Source organism: Bufo gargarizans, chromosome 4 (assembly GCF_014858855.1).
Source record: "Bufo gargarizans isolate SCDJY-AF-19 chromosome 4, ASM1485885v1, whole genome shotgun sequence".
Lineage (NCBI taxonomy): Eukaryota > Metazoa > Chordata > Amphibia > Anura > Bufonidae > Bufo > Bufo gargarizans.
The window spans coordinates 213,261,967-213,278,159 of NC_058083.1; the positions used below are offsets into that span (position 1 = coordinate 213,261,967).

General features: G+C 41.9%; 1 protein-coding gene across 1 annotated transcript in view; it reads right to left on the reverse strand.

The window, feature by feature from the left end:
- LOC122934715 (probable cation-transporting ATPase 13A4) overlaps window positions 1-16,193 on the reverse strand; it is a 102,647-nt gene that overhangs the window by 71,983 nt on the left and 14,471 nt on the right. Inside the window, exons 6-10 of the mRNA XM_044290377.1 lie at window positions 15,304-15,373; window positions 4,205-4,339; window positions 2,901-2,973; window positions 1,957-2,088; window positions 629-799 (exon numbers count right to left, since the gene is read on the reverse strand). Of these exons, the coding sequence (XP_044146312.1) occupies window positions 629-799; window positions 1,957-2,088; window positions 2,901-2,973; window positions 4,205-4,339; window positions 15,304-15,373 (581 nt within the window). The remainder of the gene's footprint in view (window positions 1-628; window positions 800-1,956; window positions 2,089-2,900; window positions 2,974-4,204; window positions 4,340-15,303; window positions 15,374-16,193) is intronic.

Genomic DNA, 16,193 nt, shown 5'->3' on the forward strand with positions numbered 1-16,193 from the left:
TTTCAAGTTTAACAATTTTGTAATGACACTCCAACCATCAATCTAACCATGGTTGATAGCAGCTGCTTTCCCTGTATAACATAAGAGGGGTTGCGCCATCAGTAAGGCCCCATGCACATGGCTGTTGTTGGCCAACCGGCCAACAATGGTTGTGTGTATGAGGTCTAAATGTTATTTTAATATAATTCAGCATAAAAAACGAATTACTTTTGAAATTTTCTTTCTGTTACAAAAATGTTGTGAGATATTATTTCTACTTTTATAGTTGTATATATACTCTTAATCTGTATACTAATGTGCAGGTCCAGCTAATGAGTTGTTCGCCTATGGTCAGTTCCATCCTTCAACTGCCACCAACCCTATTTACTGTTGGAAGCTCTGACAGTTACAGGGGGAGAACTGCAGGACACAAAGGACACGCCCCCTGAGCTTGCAGCCTGAAGAAGGAATGGCAAAGCAATATGAGCATTGAATGGAGGAGATCTGCATCCATATGTGGTACAGGGCTAATTCTAATTCTGCTTTCATATACCAAATGATGTCTGATTTTCATTTTTCTCATTTAATGGGATAACCCCTTAATTATATATATATACATTTGTGTAAGAAATTATGAGATCTTACTTACCAGTTCGTAGGACAACAGCCTTTACTTGTCCCTGACCTGTGTTCTTGGTCTGAATCACTTCCGTTCCACAAAAAAGTACATGTCTTTTGAAGTCTTCTCCACTGTGCATTTTCCATGGCATAGTATGATCAATATGAGGCAGAGGTGTTTTGGAGACAGGGATGCTTTCACCTATTAAAAAGTATCCATAAAAACTATTTTGGTACATTTATAATTTATGGTTTAAATATGCACAATTTATCAATGGTGATCTACAACAGGAGAATATCACTATTGTTTTAGGAAAACAAATACCAATTCATAGTTGTCTGGCTTACTTAACTCATTAAAGACCAATACAATTTTGGAGTCGACATTTTCATTTTTCCCTCCATGCTTTTAAAGAACTATAATCTTTTTATTTTTCTGTGGACATAGCTACATGATGACTTCCTTTTAATGGCACCATTTACATTTAACATTTCATATCATGTATTGAGAAAGTGTAACAAAAAAAAGTAGGGTGGAGTAGGGATAAACGTGATTCCACCATTGATTTTTAGATTTCATTTTTACAGCGTTTGGTGTGGTAAAAGTGACATAACAATGTTATTTTTCTGGTCAGTATAATTATATTATATATTACATAAATAAAAAAAACAGTAGTCAGTGACCCAGAGGATCACTGCTAAAGAGTTAAATCACTGCTAAAGGTTAATATCCTCTATGCCAGTGTGTCAATCCAAGAGCTGAACATGGGAAAGCAGCTTAGTTATCTAGCCCTTCTCAGCATGAGAAAAGCTGATCCTGCCCCCTCTGAGTCAGAAGTGCAGAGTAGTGTTGATCACAAATATTTGAATTGCTAATTTTTATTGCAAATATCGGCATTTCGAGAATTCGCAAATATTTAGAATATAGTGATATATATTCATAATTTCTGCTATCCCATATTCAGCCTTGGAAAGATTTAGTATGTACTCTGGAAAAAACGTATTACTACCAATGACTTTGTTTAAGGACTGCTAAAACTATCTCAGAAAAGTGCCTTGGATCCCCGTTCCAAATATTGCCTGGTTATTGTCTTGCATCACTATTCAGCCCAGGACTCCTGCCTTGCACCCCTTCACCACAAACATCTAACATCAATGGCACTCCAGCCACTATCAGACAGGAGCCACAATACCAGGGTGTGCTCCGATGGTAAGAATTTTGCACCCCTCTATTCACTGCACAGCCCCAGGCAGCGCTCGAGTGAGAACAACCTCAGTGAAACACCACCATTTCTATCAGTGCCACAACTACCACTCCCCGCCTCCCGGTTCTCCCCATGCCCCCTATATATATGATACCTGTTAGCATGCTTTCATTCACAATGCATCCTCCAGTGATGAGTATGGCATCACATGGAAGGAAAAGTTTCTTCCTCGTAAGAACAATTACGTCACCCGGTACCAAGCAGCGGGATTCTACTTCCTTACATTCTGCAATAAAGTTACATTGGAAAATTCATATTAACAATTACATTTTTACCCTGCTATTCAGAATATACTGTACATTATAAATACATTCTGTCCTTGTATTGACCCCCATAATGATATGAACTTTTAATGATGTAATATCTATTTTTTTATTATTAAATCTTTGTCTGCTAGGCAATCTGTGTGCCGCCATGTGGTGTTTCTTTTAGGTTCCATATTTTCTCCTAATAGTAGTGGTTCTAGGAGAAAATATACCGTGTACCTTGGAGACAGACCAGACAATCTGTGCTGTATCTGGGATTCATACAGCACATATCCTTAATATGGCCATGAGCATGAAGTCTAAGAAACTGTAGAAAATATTTTTTTTAACAACTGAGAAAAAGACAACTCATAGATCCATGTTTACTGGTCACTTTTAGATTTTTTTGAGTACTCCTTTACAGAGTGTGTTAATTTATGTTCAATGAAGAATTATACAGATACACTATAAGTAAATATTTCTTATTTCATGCCCAATTTATTTAAAGATGACACACCAGCTCATCTGACATATCTGTTTTAGTAAATCATTTTAAATAATTGTTCAATCAGTGTTTCTAGTGTCAGACTTTGTAGGGACACATCCTTTTGGCAAAAGTTGCCAATTTATTTATACATTTCTAGGAGGAATAACTGAGGAACAGCACAAGGCTGTTCCAGCATTGTTGCTTTATGGGAAATACAAGTATTTACTAAGACAGAAATGTCAGGAGTAGTAATATGTCCTCTTGAATCAATATTTCTACCAGTGTGTAATACCTAAAGGAACATACCTCCGTTTTTTTGCCGTGTGGTCACCTTGATACTGTTGTTGGATTCCACCAGGTTATGAAGCTTTACAGATTCCTTTGGATACAATATATTATTTATATTTTCAGTTTTCATAAGATCACATTTTCCTACATACAATCCTTGATTATAAGATATGCAGTGCGTTTCTCCTTTAGATGAGAGAGTTTTAATTAATGTGTGAGTGGAAGCTGATTATTTTTGTCCTTTTTGTACTTTGAATTGCCCTGTTTATTACTATTTTGCGTCTGGTACGAATCCCCCCTTAAAGAAAGAAAGGACTGTGTAACTCCGGTGACCTGGACATTGCCACACGAAAAGGATTTATTATATTTACCAACTGCGATACTAGAGACGCCAAGAGCACGTGGAACAAACAAACCCAAGTGGCGCCATAATTCAAATCCAAAGCAACAGCCCTTGAGACCGGGATTTCACAAGCCAAGTGTGCCGAGTCGAGGGCTCATTGTCCAGCCAAAAGACCGCCGGGTAAGAGTACACTGATCCTATAGCGATCGCTTTCCTATCAAACACAGCGGGACGCTGCTGTATGCATTAGTAGCTTTTCTAATACTTACCGCAACCATTGAATAGCTACATTGCTTTGAACTTTGGACACTATACGCATATGTGTTGATACAATGTTGCAGATGTACTGAATTGCAGCTTGTTACTATTCCTAACAGGAGAACTTTCTGCTCAGTCATAGACTGAAGTTTATAAGAGACTGGTTATACTAAGGAACTATCTTTCACCTGCCTGCAGGCACATAAACAAATTAACAATATTAATGATAGCGTTTATATGAATATTGATTCGAACAATTACTTGAGTGGAAAAATAATGGAATAATTTATATATTTATTTGGGATCCATATTTATGTTGGTTACTATTTAATATAAATTTTAACATTATTGTAGGACTGATACTTTGTTTTTATCTGCTGCTGTATCAAATTTTATTATATTCTACATTATATACCATTGTGTAATAAAGATCCCTTTACTTAAGAGAGTGCCCCACTTCCACTTTTATATCCATTTCTGTTTTGTTGCATGAACCAGCAGAGTTGTAACCGCGTGTAATACACCAGTCTTAATAAATTCCCTTTGTATATTTTTGTGCAAAATTTGTTGTCTTTTTAGTTACCATTAATCTGAATGATTGAACCTGATTATAACCTAGAGCATACTGTAAAATATATGTAATTCATCAACAATCACAGTATGTAAAGTTTCCTCAGCTCATGTAAAAACTTTTGAACACCGTTTATAAAACATTACCCACCTTTCTAAGATCATGCACTGTAAAAATGATGGACACGAGGGTCATGATAATAACAGCAATGGAATATTCTATAAAGCCTACAGCCAACCAAACGGCCAAACTACACATTTCAAAGGCATAGAAAGGATTTAAAACCTGCAACAAAAAATAAATTAAAAATAGAAAATAAAAGAAATCAATTAGACAGTGTACAGTACTGTGAATCTTTACTCTTCTGCAAGGAAGTCTCATGTCTGGTAAGAAAAAAATAGTACAATATTTCTCTGACTTTGTAGAAAATTAAGGACTTTGCATACACATAGGTTATACTTAGAGATGAGCGAATCGAAGCTGACAAAGTGGGATTTCATCCGAATTTCAGGAAAAATTATATTCGCACCAAAGTCGAAGTTCCTCGCGCTTCGTGGTAACGAATCACATTTTATTCCTAAAATGGCTGCTGCACGTGTGAGGACATGGAGAAGGGAACTCTGGGAAGGTGGAATCACAAATAATGCCATGCATGCAACCATTCAGCATCCAGCCAGCCCTGTGATGTCACAGCCCTATAAATAGTGTCAGCCATCTTAGATTCTGCTATTTTCCAATGTACTTAGTGCAGGGAGAGACGTCAGCAGGCGCTAGGGACAGTGTTAGAAAAAACTTCATTGTGCTAATAAAGCGATTTACAAGTGCAGAGAAAGATTATTCAAGGTGTGAAATAGTAGTGTAGACAAGCACTCTATATCGATATCTGGATATAGAGTGCTTGTCTACACTACAATTTCTCAATTTTACTTTACTGACTGGGTGAGTCAGATTAGACGTTGAGCACCTAAAACATATCGACAAACAGGTGAGCCACCACACTCTCTGCTATATTATTCAAGGTGTAGGTAAAGGATAGGGAGGAATCATTCCACAGCATTTATGTAGAACAGGATTCAGTAGGGGAGGTTACAGACTGGGTAATAGGAACAATCCTATTACACCTTGCTGCACTGACTGGGGATCCAAATTGCCATTAAACAGCTCTGTAATTCCAGTAAACCATTCCTATTTGGGTGCAAGTGCTGTTTGAAACAGGCATTATTTGCCCTCGTGCGGTGCAGTTATATGTTCAAAAGCATTTTTTTGCTTGTATTAGTGAGAAAAAAAGAGGTTATTACCTCCACACGATGTCACCTTGCCACTCTGTGGCTTCCTCATGCTGCTGCCACCTCCACACTATGTCACCTTGCCAATCTGTGGCCTCCTGATGCTGCTGCCACCTCCACACTATGACACCTTGCCAATCTGTGGTCTCCTGATGCTGCTACCACCTCCACACTATGTCACCTTGCCTATCTATCTGTGGCCTCCTGATGCTGCTGCTACTTCCACGTTATGTCACCTTGCAACTCTGTGGCCCCCTGATGCTGCTGCCACCTCCACACTATGTCACCTTGCCACTCTGTGGTCTCATGATGCTGCTGCCACCTCTACACTCTGTCTTTGTGCCACTCTGTGGCCTCCTGATGCTGCCATAACCACAAGACTCTGTAATTGTGCCACTCTGTGGCCTCCTGATGCTGCCGCCACCTCCACACTCTGTCTTTGTGCCACTCTGTGGCTTCCTGATGCTGCCACCACCTCTAGACTCTGTCATTGGGCCACGCTGTGGTCTCTTCATGCTGCTTCCACCTCACTACTCTGTCATAGGGCCACTCTGTGGACTTTTCATTAGTGTTGATCACGAATATTCGAATTTCAAATTTTTATTGCGAATATCGGCACTTCGAGAATTCGTGAATATTTAGAATATAGTGATATATAGCCGTAATTTCGAATATTCAAGATTTTTTTTTAATCAGTACTTTAGGAGTAGTGTTGATTGCGAATTTTCGTAATGCAAATTTTTATAGCAAATTTTTCAATTGCCGATTTCCGCAATCAAGAAAATAATGACTGGAGATAATGAATTCTCGAATTTGCGAATATATGGCGAATATTTGCCAAAATATTCACAAAATATCACAAATTCGAATATTACCCCTGCCGCTCATCACTACTTCTCATGCTGTTACCACCCTCCCCACTTCATGACTGGGCCACTATTTAGCCTTTTTGTCTTGGCTAACATCATCATTTATTTGACCCTTCTTTTGATCTGTCCGAAGAAAGAAAAAATGGGATGCACAACGGATTCTCTCTGTGTAGCAGCAGTAAGGCCTGTTTGGTCCCATCAGAATTGTCTTGTGATTTGGTAGCCAAAAGCAGTAGTGGGTACAAAACACAGAAGGACATGCAAATATTCAGTTTACATGTCATCTCTGTTTTGGATCCACTCCTGTTTTCTTTTGGCAGTAGCAATACTGATGGATTACTGACTAAATGCTGACTGAGTGAAGGCGTATGCTCCACAGACAGCATCCGTTTTTTGTGGCTTATTGTTCTGATGGATCAGAGGAAGGGCAAAATAATCAGTAACGTCAACACAAACTTACTGCTTTTGTGTAAAAATAGAAAAAAACTCAGGCTTTATTGCCATTCAGCGTTGCAGTGAGATATTTTACAGCCTAGTTTGCTGTGTATTACTGGCAAAATACAAATATATTTGCCTTCATTATTGCATTTATCTGTTGAAAAGCCTTTTTTGTAAAAATAGAAAAAAATTGGGTCTAATTGCCGTTCAGTGGTGCAGTGAGATGTTTTACATCCTAGTTTGCCATGTATTACTGGCGAAATACAAATATATCCACCTTTTATTGATTCACTTACCTAGTTTGCTGTGTATTAGTGGCAAAATCAAAAAAATTTGATCTAACATTTGGTTATTTGATCTAACAGTATGTCAGGCAGATAAGTGCCAGGCCCTGCATAGGGGAGGGGCAGAGGCCTAAATGTTTCTGGCGCAGGCAGAGGTCGCAGCAGAGTTAGGGGCCGTGGCAGCAGGGATCACTTCGAGAGGCTTGAGCTCTCAGTGTCAGCTAACGGTCGTGTTGTGACCTGCAACCCAGTGGTTCTTGAATGGTTGACTCGATCTTCGACTTCGTCACAACTTACATCAGACACCCCCAGCCAAGAGTCAGTGGGTTTGTCAGACACAACCCTTAGTTGGCATTGCCCGGGAGTAGGCCCTGTGCCCTCACCTGGGAGCCGGGTGATGAAGGGGCAGGGGCTCAAGGAAGTAGCGGCGGTAGCAGTCAGTCAGTGTGTAGTGTTGGGGGTGAAATCACCTACTCGGGGGTGTGGCAGAGTTTTAAGCCGCCAGAGGAGGTGAACTTGGCCATATGTAGACTATGTGGGCAGAGGGTGAAGCGTGGATATGGTGCCAAAGTTGGAAGTACGGCCCTGCCACAAGCATTGCAGCGTTGCCATAAAGTTGCCTGGGAGAACCGAGGCCCCGATGTGGTGGTCCAGCCTGCCGCAGCAACAGCTGTATCACCCACTGGCACGCACCCAGTTTCTGGCATTCAAGGCTCCACCACCTCAGCCGAAGGGAGCTGTCTGTCCTTCCCATCATCTGCAGGTCCTAATGCTCTTGCTCTTCCTCCTCCTACTCCTCATCATGCATTTTCGTCAGCAATCGATCACTGAAACGATTGTTAAGAGACAACAATATGCATGCACTCATCCCACAGCTCAGAAGCTGATTGTGCTCCTGTCCAAGTTGCTGGTGCTGCAGTCCCTCCCTTTCCAAGTGATGGACTCTGCACCTTTCAGAGAACTGATGTCTTGTGCCGGGCCGAGATGGAGAGTCCCAAGCCATAATTTATTTGCAAAAAAGGCAGTACCATCCCTTCACACACATGTAGAACCAAAGGTGGGCCAGTCCTTGAGCCTGTCAGTGTCTGCCAAAGTGCACAGCAGCACCGACATGTGCAGCTGTAACTAAGGTCAGGGACAATACACTGGGTGAATGTGGTTTCTGCAAAGCCACACCACACACCAGGAACTTGGCCAGGTCAAGCCGCTTCCGCCTCCACCTTGCCATGCCGTTGGTCCAGCAACAGTGTCCGCCTCTGCCTCCTTATCCTCCACCGTGTCCTCAGCCTCCACTGCAGAGACAATGAACAGTGCCCCTCCAGCATAGCATATGTGCAGGGCAAAACGGTGTCATGCTGTTCTTCTCACACAGGGGAGGAACTGCTCCATATCCTTCAGCAAGAATTCAAATCCTGGCTTTCTCCACGACAACTCAAAATCGGAACCATGGTGACTGACAACGGGAAGAACATTGTGGTCGGCACTGCGTCAAGGAGGCCTGAGCCATGTGCCCTGTATGGCACACATGTTCAATCTCATTGTCAAGCGGTTCATGAAATCTTCCACCCATCTGCAAGACATCCTAAAAATGGCCAGGAAACTTTGCATGCACTTCAGCTACTCGTACACCGCAAAGCACACCCTCCTTGAACTGCAGCGGCAGAACGGCATCCCCCAACATAGGCTGATATGCGACGTTTCCACCCGTTGGAATTCCACCCTCCATATGTTGGACCGACTGTACGAACAGAGAAATGGGTGGTTTTGCTACACAGGTGACAGGTGAGGTGGAGCAGGAGGAGCAAGAGGGAGATGAGGAAGATGAGGAAGATGAGGAAGATGAGGAAAATGAGGCAGATGACCCAGACACATCGTAGCAGTATGCAGTGGAGATGGAGTCACTTGCACAAATTTCCCGCTGTATGTTCACTTGCTTGTGCAGTGACAGCCGAATTATCACCATTCGGCAGAGGGATGACTTCTGGCTCTCCACCTTGTTGGACCCTCTCTACCGGTCTAAAATGGGAGCCTTTTTTACACCCACTGAGAGGGAGGACAAACTGAACTACTATAGAGACATACTATGTAGTTAGTTGGCTGCTGCCTAGCTGTGCCATTGTCCATCCTCTCGCAGGTCTGACCTGGAAGGCCCTCTGTGCTCATGTTCCACTGCCATGGCTGCTGGGGAGGGTTGGGGTGGCAAGAGCAGTACCAGCTCCATCAGCAGCAGCCTGAGTCTACAGTCGCTGATGAGCAGCTTTCTTCACCCGCATAGTGAAGAAACTACTCACCAGCAGCTAGACGTAGAGCAGAACCTGAACCAGCAGTTGGTGGCATACTGTGAGTGCACCCTGCCAACCAACCTTGAAGATCCGCTGGACTACTGGACATCCAAACTGGATTTGTAGCCGCAACTGGCCGAGTTTGTCCTGGAAAAGCTATCCTGCCCGGCCAGTAATGTGGCATCACCCAAAATGTGGAGAGACTGACCTTTCAGAGCAGGTGTTTAGTGTGGCGGGGGCCATTGTTACCCCAAGAAGAACTCGCATGTCCACCCAAAATGTGAAGACAATGATCTTTGTCAAGATGAATCAGGCGTGAATCAGCCAGGATTTCCACCCACCAATTCTTGATGCATCAGACTAGATCATCCATGGTGCCACACCAACACTTTGACAAAAGAGACTGGTTTCTTCTGGCTACCTGCCTCAGCTACTATTCTAATGCTGCCACCCACCTAATGCCATCACATCTGATGCCAAGTGCTACTTCTTTCACCCACCATCTTCAGCGGGTACTGGTATTGTCACCCACCTCCACACTATGTCACATTGGCACTCTGTGGCCTCCTGATGCTGTTGCCACCTCCACACTCTGTCAATTTGCCACTATGTGGCCTCCTGATGCTGCCGGCATCTACAGACTCTGTTATTAGGCCACTTTGTGGTCCCCTCATGCTGCTTTCACCTTACCACTATGTCACCTTGCCACTCTGTGGTCTTCTCATGCTACCGTAACCTCCAGACTCTGTCATTGTGCCACTCTGTGGCCTCCTGATGCTGCTGCCACCTCCACACTTTGTCATTGGGCCACTCTGTGGTCTCCTCATGCTGCTTTCACCTCACCACTATGTCACCTCGCCACTCTGTGGCCTCCTGATGCTGCCGCCACCTCCAAACTCTGTCATTATGCCACTCTGCGGCCTCCTGATACCGTTGCCACCTCAAAACTATGTCAGATTGCCACTCTTTGGTCTCCTCTTGCTGCTGCCATCTCCAAAATATGTCACCTTGCCACTCTGTGACTTCCTAATGCTGCTGCCACCTCCACACTGTCATTGTGCCACTCTGTGGCATCCTGATGCTGCCACCACCTCCAAACTCTGTCTGTGCCACTCTGTAGACTTCTTATGCTGCTGCCACCTCCAGGCTCTGTAGTTGACCTACTCTGTGGTCTCCTCATGCTGCTGCCACCTCCACAGTATGTCTCCTTGCCACTCTGTGGCCTCCTCATGCTGCTGCCACCTCCACACTATGTAACCTTGCCACTCTGTGGTCTCCTGATGCTGCTGCCATCTCCACACCATGTCACCTTGCCACTCTGTGGCCTTCTCATGCTGCTGCCACCTCCACACTCTGTCATTGTGCCACTCTGTGGCCTCCTGATGCTGCCGCCACCTCCAGGCTCTGTCATTGGGTCACTCTGTGGTCTCCTCATGCTGCTTTCACCTCACCAAAATGTCATAGGGCTACTCTGTGGAATTCTCATGCTATTCCCATCCTCCCTACTTCATTGCTGGGCCACTATTTAGCCTTTTTGGCTTGGCTGACATCATCATTTATTTGACCCTTTCTCTGATCTGTCTGTAGGAAGGTAAAATGAGACGTACAACGTATCCTGCCTGTGTAGCAACTGTAAGGCCTGTATGGTCCAATCAGAATTGGCTTGTGATTTGGTAGCCAAAAGCAGGAGTGGGTACAAAACACAGAAGACTTTCAAATATTCCATTCACGTATCATCTCTGTTTTGGATCCACTCCAGTTTTTTGGGCATTAGCAATACTGATGGATTACTTACCAAATACTGACCGAGTGAAGGCAGATTCTCCACAGACAGGATCAATTTTTTGTGGATTATTGTTCCGACAGATCAGAGGAAGGGCAAAATAATCAGTGACATCCACACACACTTACTGCTGACACCCTCTCCACTTGTATAAGCGTTCAATAGAACAGGTTCTGTAGACATCTATGTGGAATCAGTTGACAACGGTGTAGAAGGAGTGTACTTCTTCTTGGTGGCTAACATCAACCTGTAAAGCCTCATCCAGACATCTGTGGAACACGGTCCGTGAGATACTGGACTGGCATTGCAGGAGCGCACAGCGTCATAGCAACCAATGTTTGCATGAGGCTTAAGGCTGAATTCATACTTGAGTTTTGTGGTCAGTTTTGGCCCCGTGACTGCCCAAATAAGTGAAGTGTGCAGTGCGACGCCTATCATCTGCATGTCATACGGACTCACAGTATTATTTCACTACCAAAGCAGACTCCCTATGCGTGTTACTGCAAGGCACAGTGTTCAACACGACAATAAAGGCTCTGTGCACCCAGTAAATAGCTGTTTTTTAATGTAATTTGCTGCAAATTTATTTGGAGCAAACCAAATTTTTCCCAAAAAATTCGGCAAACCGATGAATCAAATATTTGAAAAATGTATCACTAGTGGCTATCATGGCCCAGCTTAAACCCTGATGATGCCGGTCCTATGTTGGGGGAACTACGCTGTCTCTAGTTTTAAATCCTATCTCTCTGCCTGCACGAAGAGTGTATACTGTTATAATGGTCACTCTGAAGTGTATCCAGTATTTATAATGCCCCCTGCAGGGACCCCTGTAGTTATACTCCTCCCTCCACCATACAGTCTCATATAAATAACATCAAACCATCCCCCCTGCCCTCTCCAAAATACAGTCCCATGTAAATAACATCACTCCCCTCCTTTCAGCCTCTCCTATCTATAGTCCCATGTAAATAATACTATTTCCCTCCCTTCACCATAGAATCCCATGTAAATAACATCACACCATCTTTCCAGTCCCCTCCAAAATACAGTCCCATGTAAATAACATCACCTCCTCTCTAGCCGCCTTCAACATACATTCTCAAGTAAATAATATCACCCCCTCCCCAGCTGCCTCCAACATGTAATTCCATGTAAATATCACCCCCTCAACATTCAGTTCCATTTAAATAACATCACTCCCTCCCACAGCTACAATCAACATACAGTCCCATATAAATAACATAATTCCCTCCCCCAGCCTCTTCCAACATGCAGGCCCATGTAAATAACATCACTCCCTCTTAGTCCTATGTAAATATCATGACCCCCTCACAACCAACCTCCAACACACAGTTCCATTTAAATAACATCCCTCTCTTCAGCCATAGCATATAGTCCCAGTTAAATTACCACAACTCCCAACATTCCTCTGCCTTTCCCTTCAATTACCTCTCCTCATGTAGCAGACATCATCACAGCTTCTTCTCCTCTTCACTGCCACCCTCTCCTGCACTGGTCACATGATGGTGACATCATTGCAGGTCCTTCTCAATAACTGCCTGTTTTACTGGTCACATGACATATGATGTCATCACAGGTCCTTCAGCTCTTCCAATGCTCTAGGTTTAACTGTATTGCCGCCCTGAGGATGCCAATACAGTTGTATCTATCAGGCAGGACATTTAGAGCCTGGAAAAAAACATCAGGGGCCCAGGCCCTGAATGTTTAAACCTAGCAACGCCCCTGCAGGCAGCACACCGTGGGCTGTCCGCATCCATTGCTCCTTTCCGTGGTCCCGCAAAAAGATAGAACTTGTCCTATTCTTGTCTGTTTTACGGACAAGAATAGGCATTTCTTTAATGGGCCGCCCGTTCAGTTCCTCAAATTGCAGAACACACACAGGTGGCATCCATATTTTGCGGACCGCAAAACACAGCGTGGACATGTGAATGAACCCTTAGGTTGCAAATTTTTCTGCATAGTGGAGACAACTTTAATATAAGATAGCCCAGCCTTAAAGGTGTTCTCCGGGAATTAAGAAAATTAAAATATGTAAATATTACTTGAATACAGGTGAGAAGATCTTCAGCTGAATCTGTGTAGGAATGGAGTTCATGAAGATACATGAAGTACAGAGAGAAGGGACAGGACAGACTGTGGTAATAGAGACTGTATACAAGTGCCACTGCTCATTAGCCACATCTGCTCATGAAATCCTTTCCTACACAGATTGAGCTGATGACCATATTAAACTGTATTCAGGATCATAATCCCTGACAAGCAGAGCAGAGAGGAGGATGAGGCGGCTCTTTAGCAAAGCATTGTGAAGTAACTTGTCCTCCTGTGTGATTAGGACAGGTTTTGTGTGTACTAATAGGACAGCTATTATTTTGTTTTTCCTAATGATGACTCCCCAGACAAAATAAGCCATTATAATTAATAAAAGGTATTTGGGAATATATTTATAATGAAATAATATTTAGGTATTTTCATTTTCTTAATTCCCAGAGAACCCCTTTAAATAAAAGTTATGTTTTACCATATTAGGCCACAAACAGTCTCTACAGCTCTAAGCTATTTTGTTTCTGTTCTCATCATGGACCATTGAGCGAGTTATAGTATTGTGGCCGATGCGTCTTAAACAAAGAGTTCACTAGTTGCTTATGGGATATCAGTGGTTGCTAGCAAATGGGCTATAGGTAACAGATTTTGAAGGGCAGATTTTGAGAGCAATAATGTAGGCAGTGACCAGTGTGCATGAGACAGCTTGTGTAGGCTATTGTTTAAAGAGTATAAAATCAGGGACTGTTGTAGTTGTCAGAAGTTCACTTATGGAGGGACACCTTGTGTAGTCCCCAAAGCGACAGTGCATATTGTACCTTGGCTGATTCAACCTGTTCTTTTGTAAATGGTTTCATTATTATCATTTGGATTTTTTTATTGTTATTAGAACATTGCCAAACTGAGAGCCAAGGTCAACCAAGGCATAGAGTCATGCAGACAAACAGCTTTACCACCTTGATTTTGTCTGGTAATATTCTTAAGCTGTAGTGATGAGCGGCAGGGGCAATATTCGAATTCGCAATATTTCGCAAAAATGTTGTAGAATATTTGTCACATACTGTATTCCCAAATTCAAGATTTTTTTTAATTTATTTTTTTTATGCTTTATTGCACAATAGTTATCATTTACAGAGTACTTTGAAAGGGAGGTGTGAGCTCCCATTATGCATAGATTATTTTACACAGGTTGATTAGTGGTCAATAATAAGCAACACCAAATTCAAGAATTTGAGATTATATTCTTGATTGCAAAAATCGGCAATGTATTATTCGCATAATGCATGCGAAATAACGGCATGAGTCACTTATGCTACATTTTTAAAGCTGGTATAAGTTTCCTGAGACTGGAAAAAATTATTGGTATGGCAGAACATTAGAATAGCTTTATATGCAGATAGAGTGCTCTAATATATTTGCGCTTGTGAATTTCTGGCAATTAATGATGCACATATTTTTTTGCAATAAGTGAAACTTGTGACATCACAGCACAATATCTGTAGCATGTATGTATGGACAGCAGAACCTATTACTGTGCCTAACACCCTGCACTGGAACCTATCACCTACACTATAGATCAATCTAACCTACACTAATTATCTCCCCCTAACTATCTGAATTATATATATAAGTTAACAGTCTAATGTAATAACACAAAGCACAGAGCACAGCAAAGACACTGCTGTCTCTTTCATAACTGCAATACACTTTAGAAAATAGCTGCTGGGGAGGTTCTTATATAGTAAGGGGTAGACAACTTTTTAACTTTTTTATTGTTTGCTAAGGATGTTTGCTAAGCTGAGAGAAAACCTTCTCATTAGCCCACAAGCTAGAAGAAGAGAGGGATGATCAACTGATGTGTACTGTGTTAAAAAAACAACAACAAAAAATATTCGTCATTATGAATATATAGCACTTTATTCTAAATATTCGCAAATTCTCAAAGTGACGATATTCGCAATAAAAATGCGCTTTTCGAATATTCACTTTCAACACTTTTAAGCGGTAAGCTGACCTAAAATACTTCAGTATTTGATCGAATTTCCAAGAGATATTTTTAATATATTTTGCTGCTTTTCTTTAAAAATATTTTCTGTGCTTTTAAGTCTATATTACTAATTATTCTGAGTTTTTTGCAACTATAAGGCTGGGTGTAGTGTGTAGATGTGTAGCCCTGTCCTAACTGTTCATAATCCTGTTTTCCTCCTTAATCTATTTAACAAAAACTTATTATGAAATAAAATTACCTCTTTGAACAGTAATTTCCAGATTGGTTCAATGTCAACTTCAATGGCATTGGGTCCACAAATAGATTGTCTAAATGGAAAAATATAATGTTATTATACTAGTAAAGATAGAAAAATGTAATAATAAAAGAGATATTGAAATTATTCCTATGCATTAAATAATAAAATATGCAGATTTTTTTTTTTCAGGAGGGGCCGCCTCAAACAGTTGAAAGGCAGGGCTGCTGGGTGTCGGACCCCCGTCGATCTGCTGAGGATAAGTCATCAATATTAAACACCCATAAAACCCCTTTAATGGGCATATTTTTTCCCACAAACTTAACAAAATACTTAACAATTCCATCTGAAAAAAGCATTTCTACTACTAGGTCATTAACTTGCAAACTTTGAATATAGAGATGAGAGATTTGATTCTGAACTAATCAGATTCACCAAACAAATCTAAAGTTTTGGCGATTCTTTCGGACGAATCCGGCAAAAATGGTGGCAGTTCCTTTTTAATTGTGGAGATTGGTGGGAAAAATGACAGAATGGATAAAGATGGAAGGTCCTATGACCCTGGGAGGAAGAAAGGGTTTGGCCTAATTGTCTCATATTTTGACAGGCAGCCTGACCAGCCAATCAGTGAGCAATATTCAGCCTGGTCCTTCTACAAAATGGCAACGATCCCCCAGACACTACAAGGGCAGTGTACACATTTGGATATTCTCCCATGGCTCAGACCATAAAAAAATGTGATTTTATGCAATTGGCATGTGTTACAGAGAGATGAACAACTAAGTGAAAAAAACAAGAATAAGCCAATTGTGAGCTTTAAACATGCCAAAACTATAGATGACATTGTCACTAATACAAATCTCCCTGACACAAGTAATACCTGGCTGGATAAA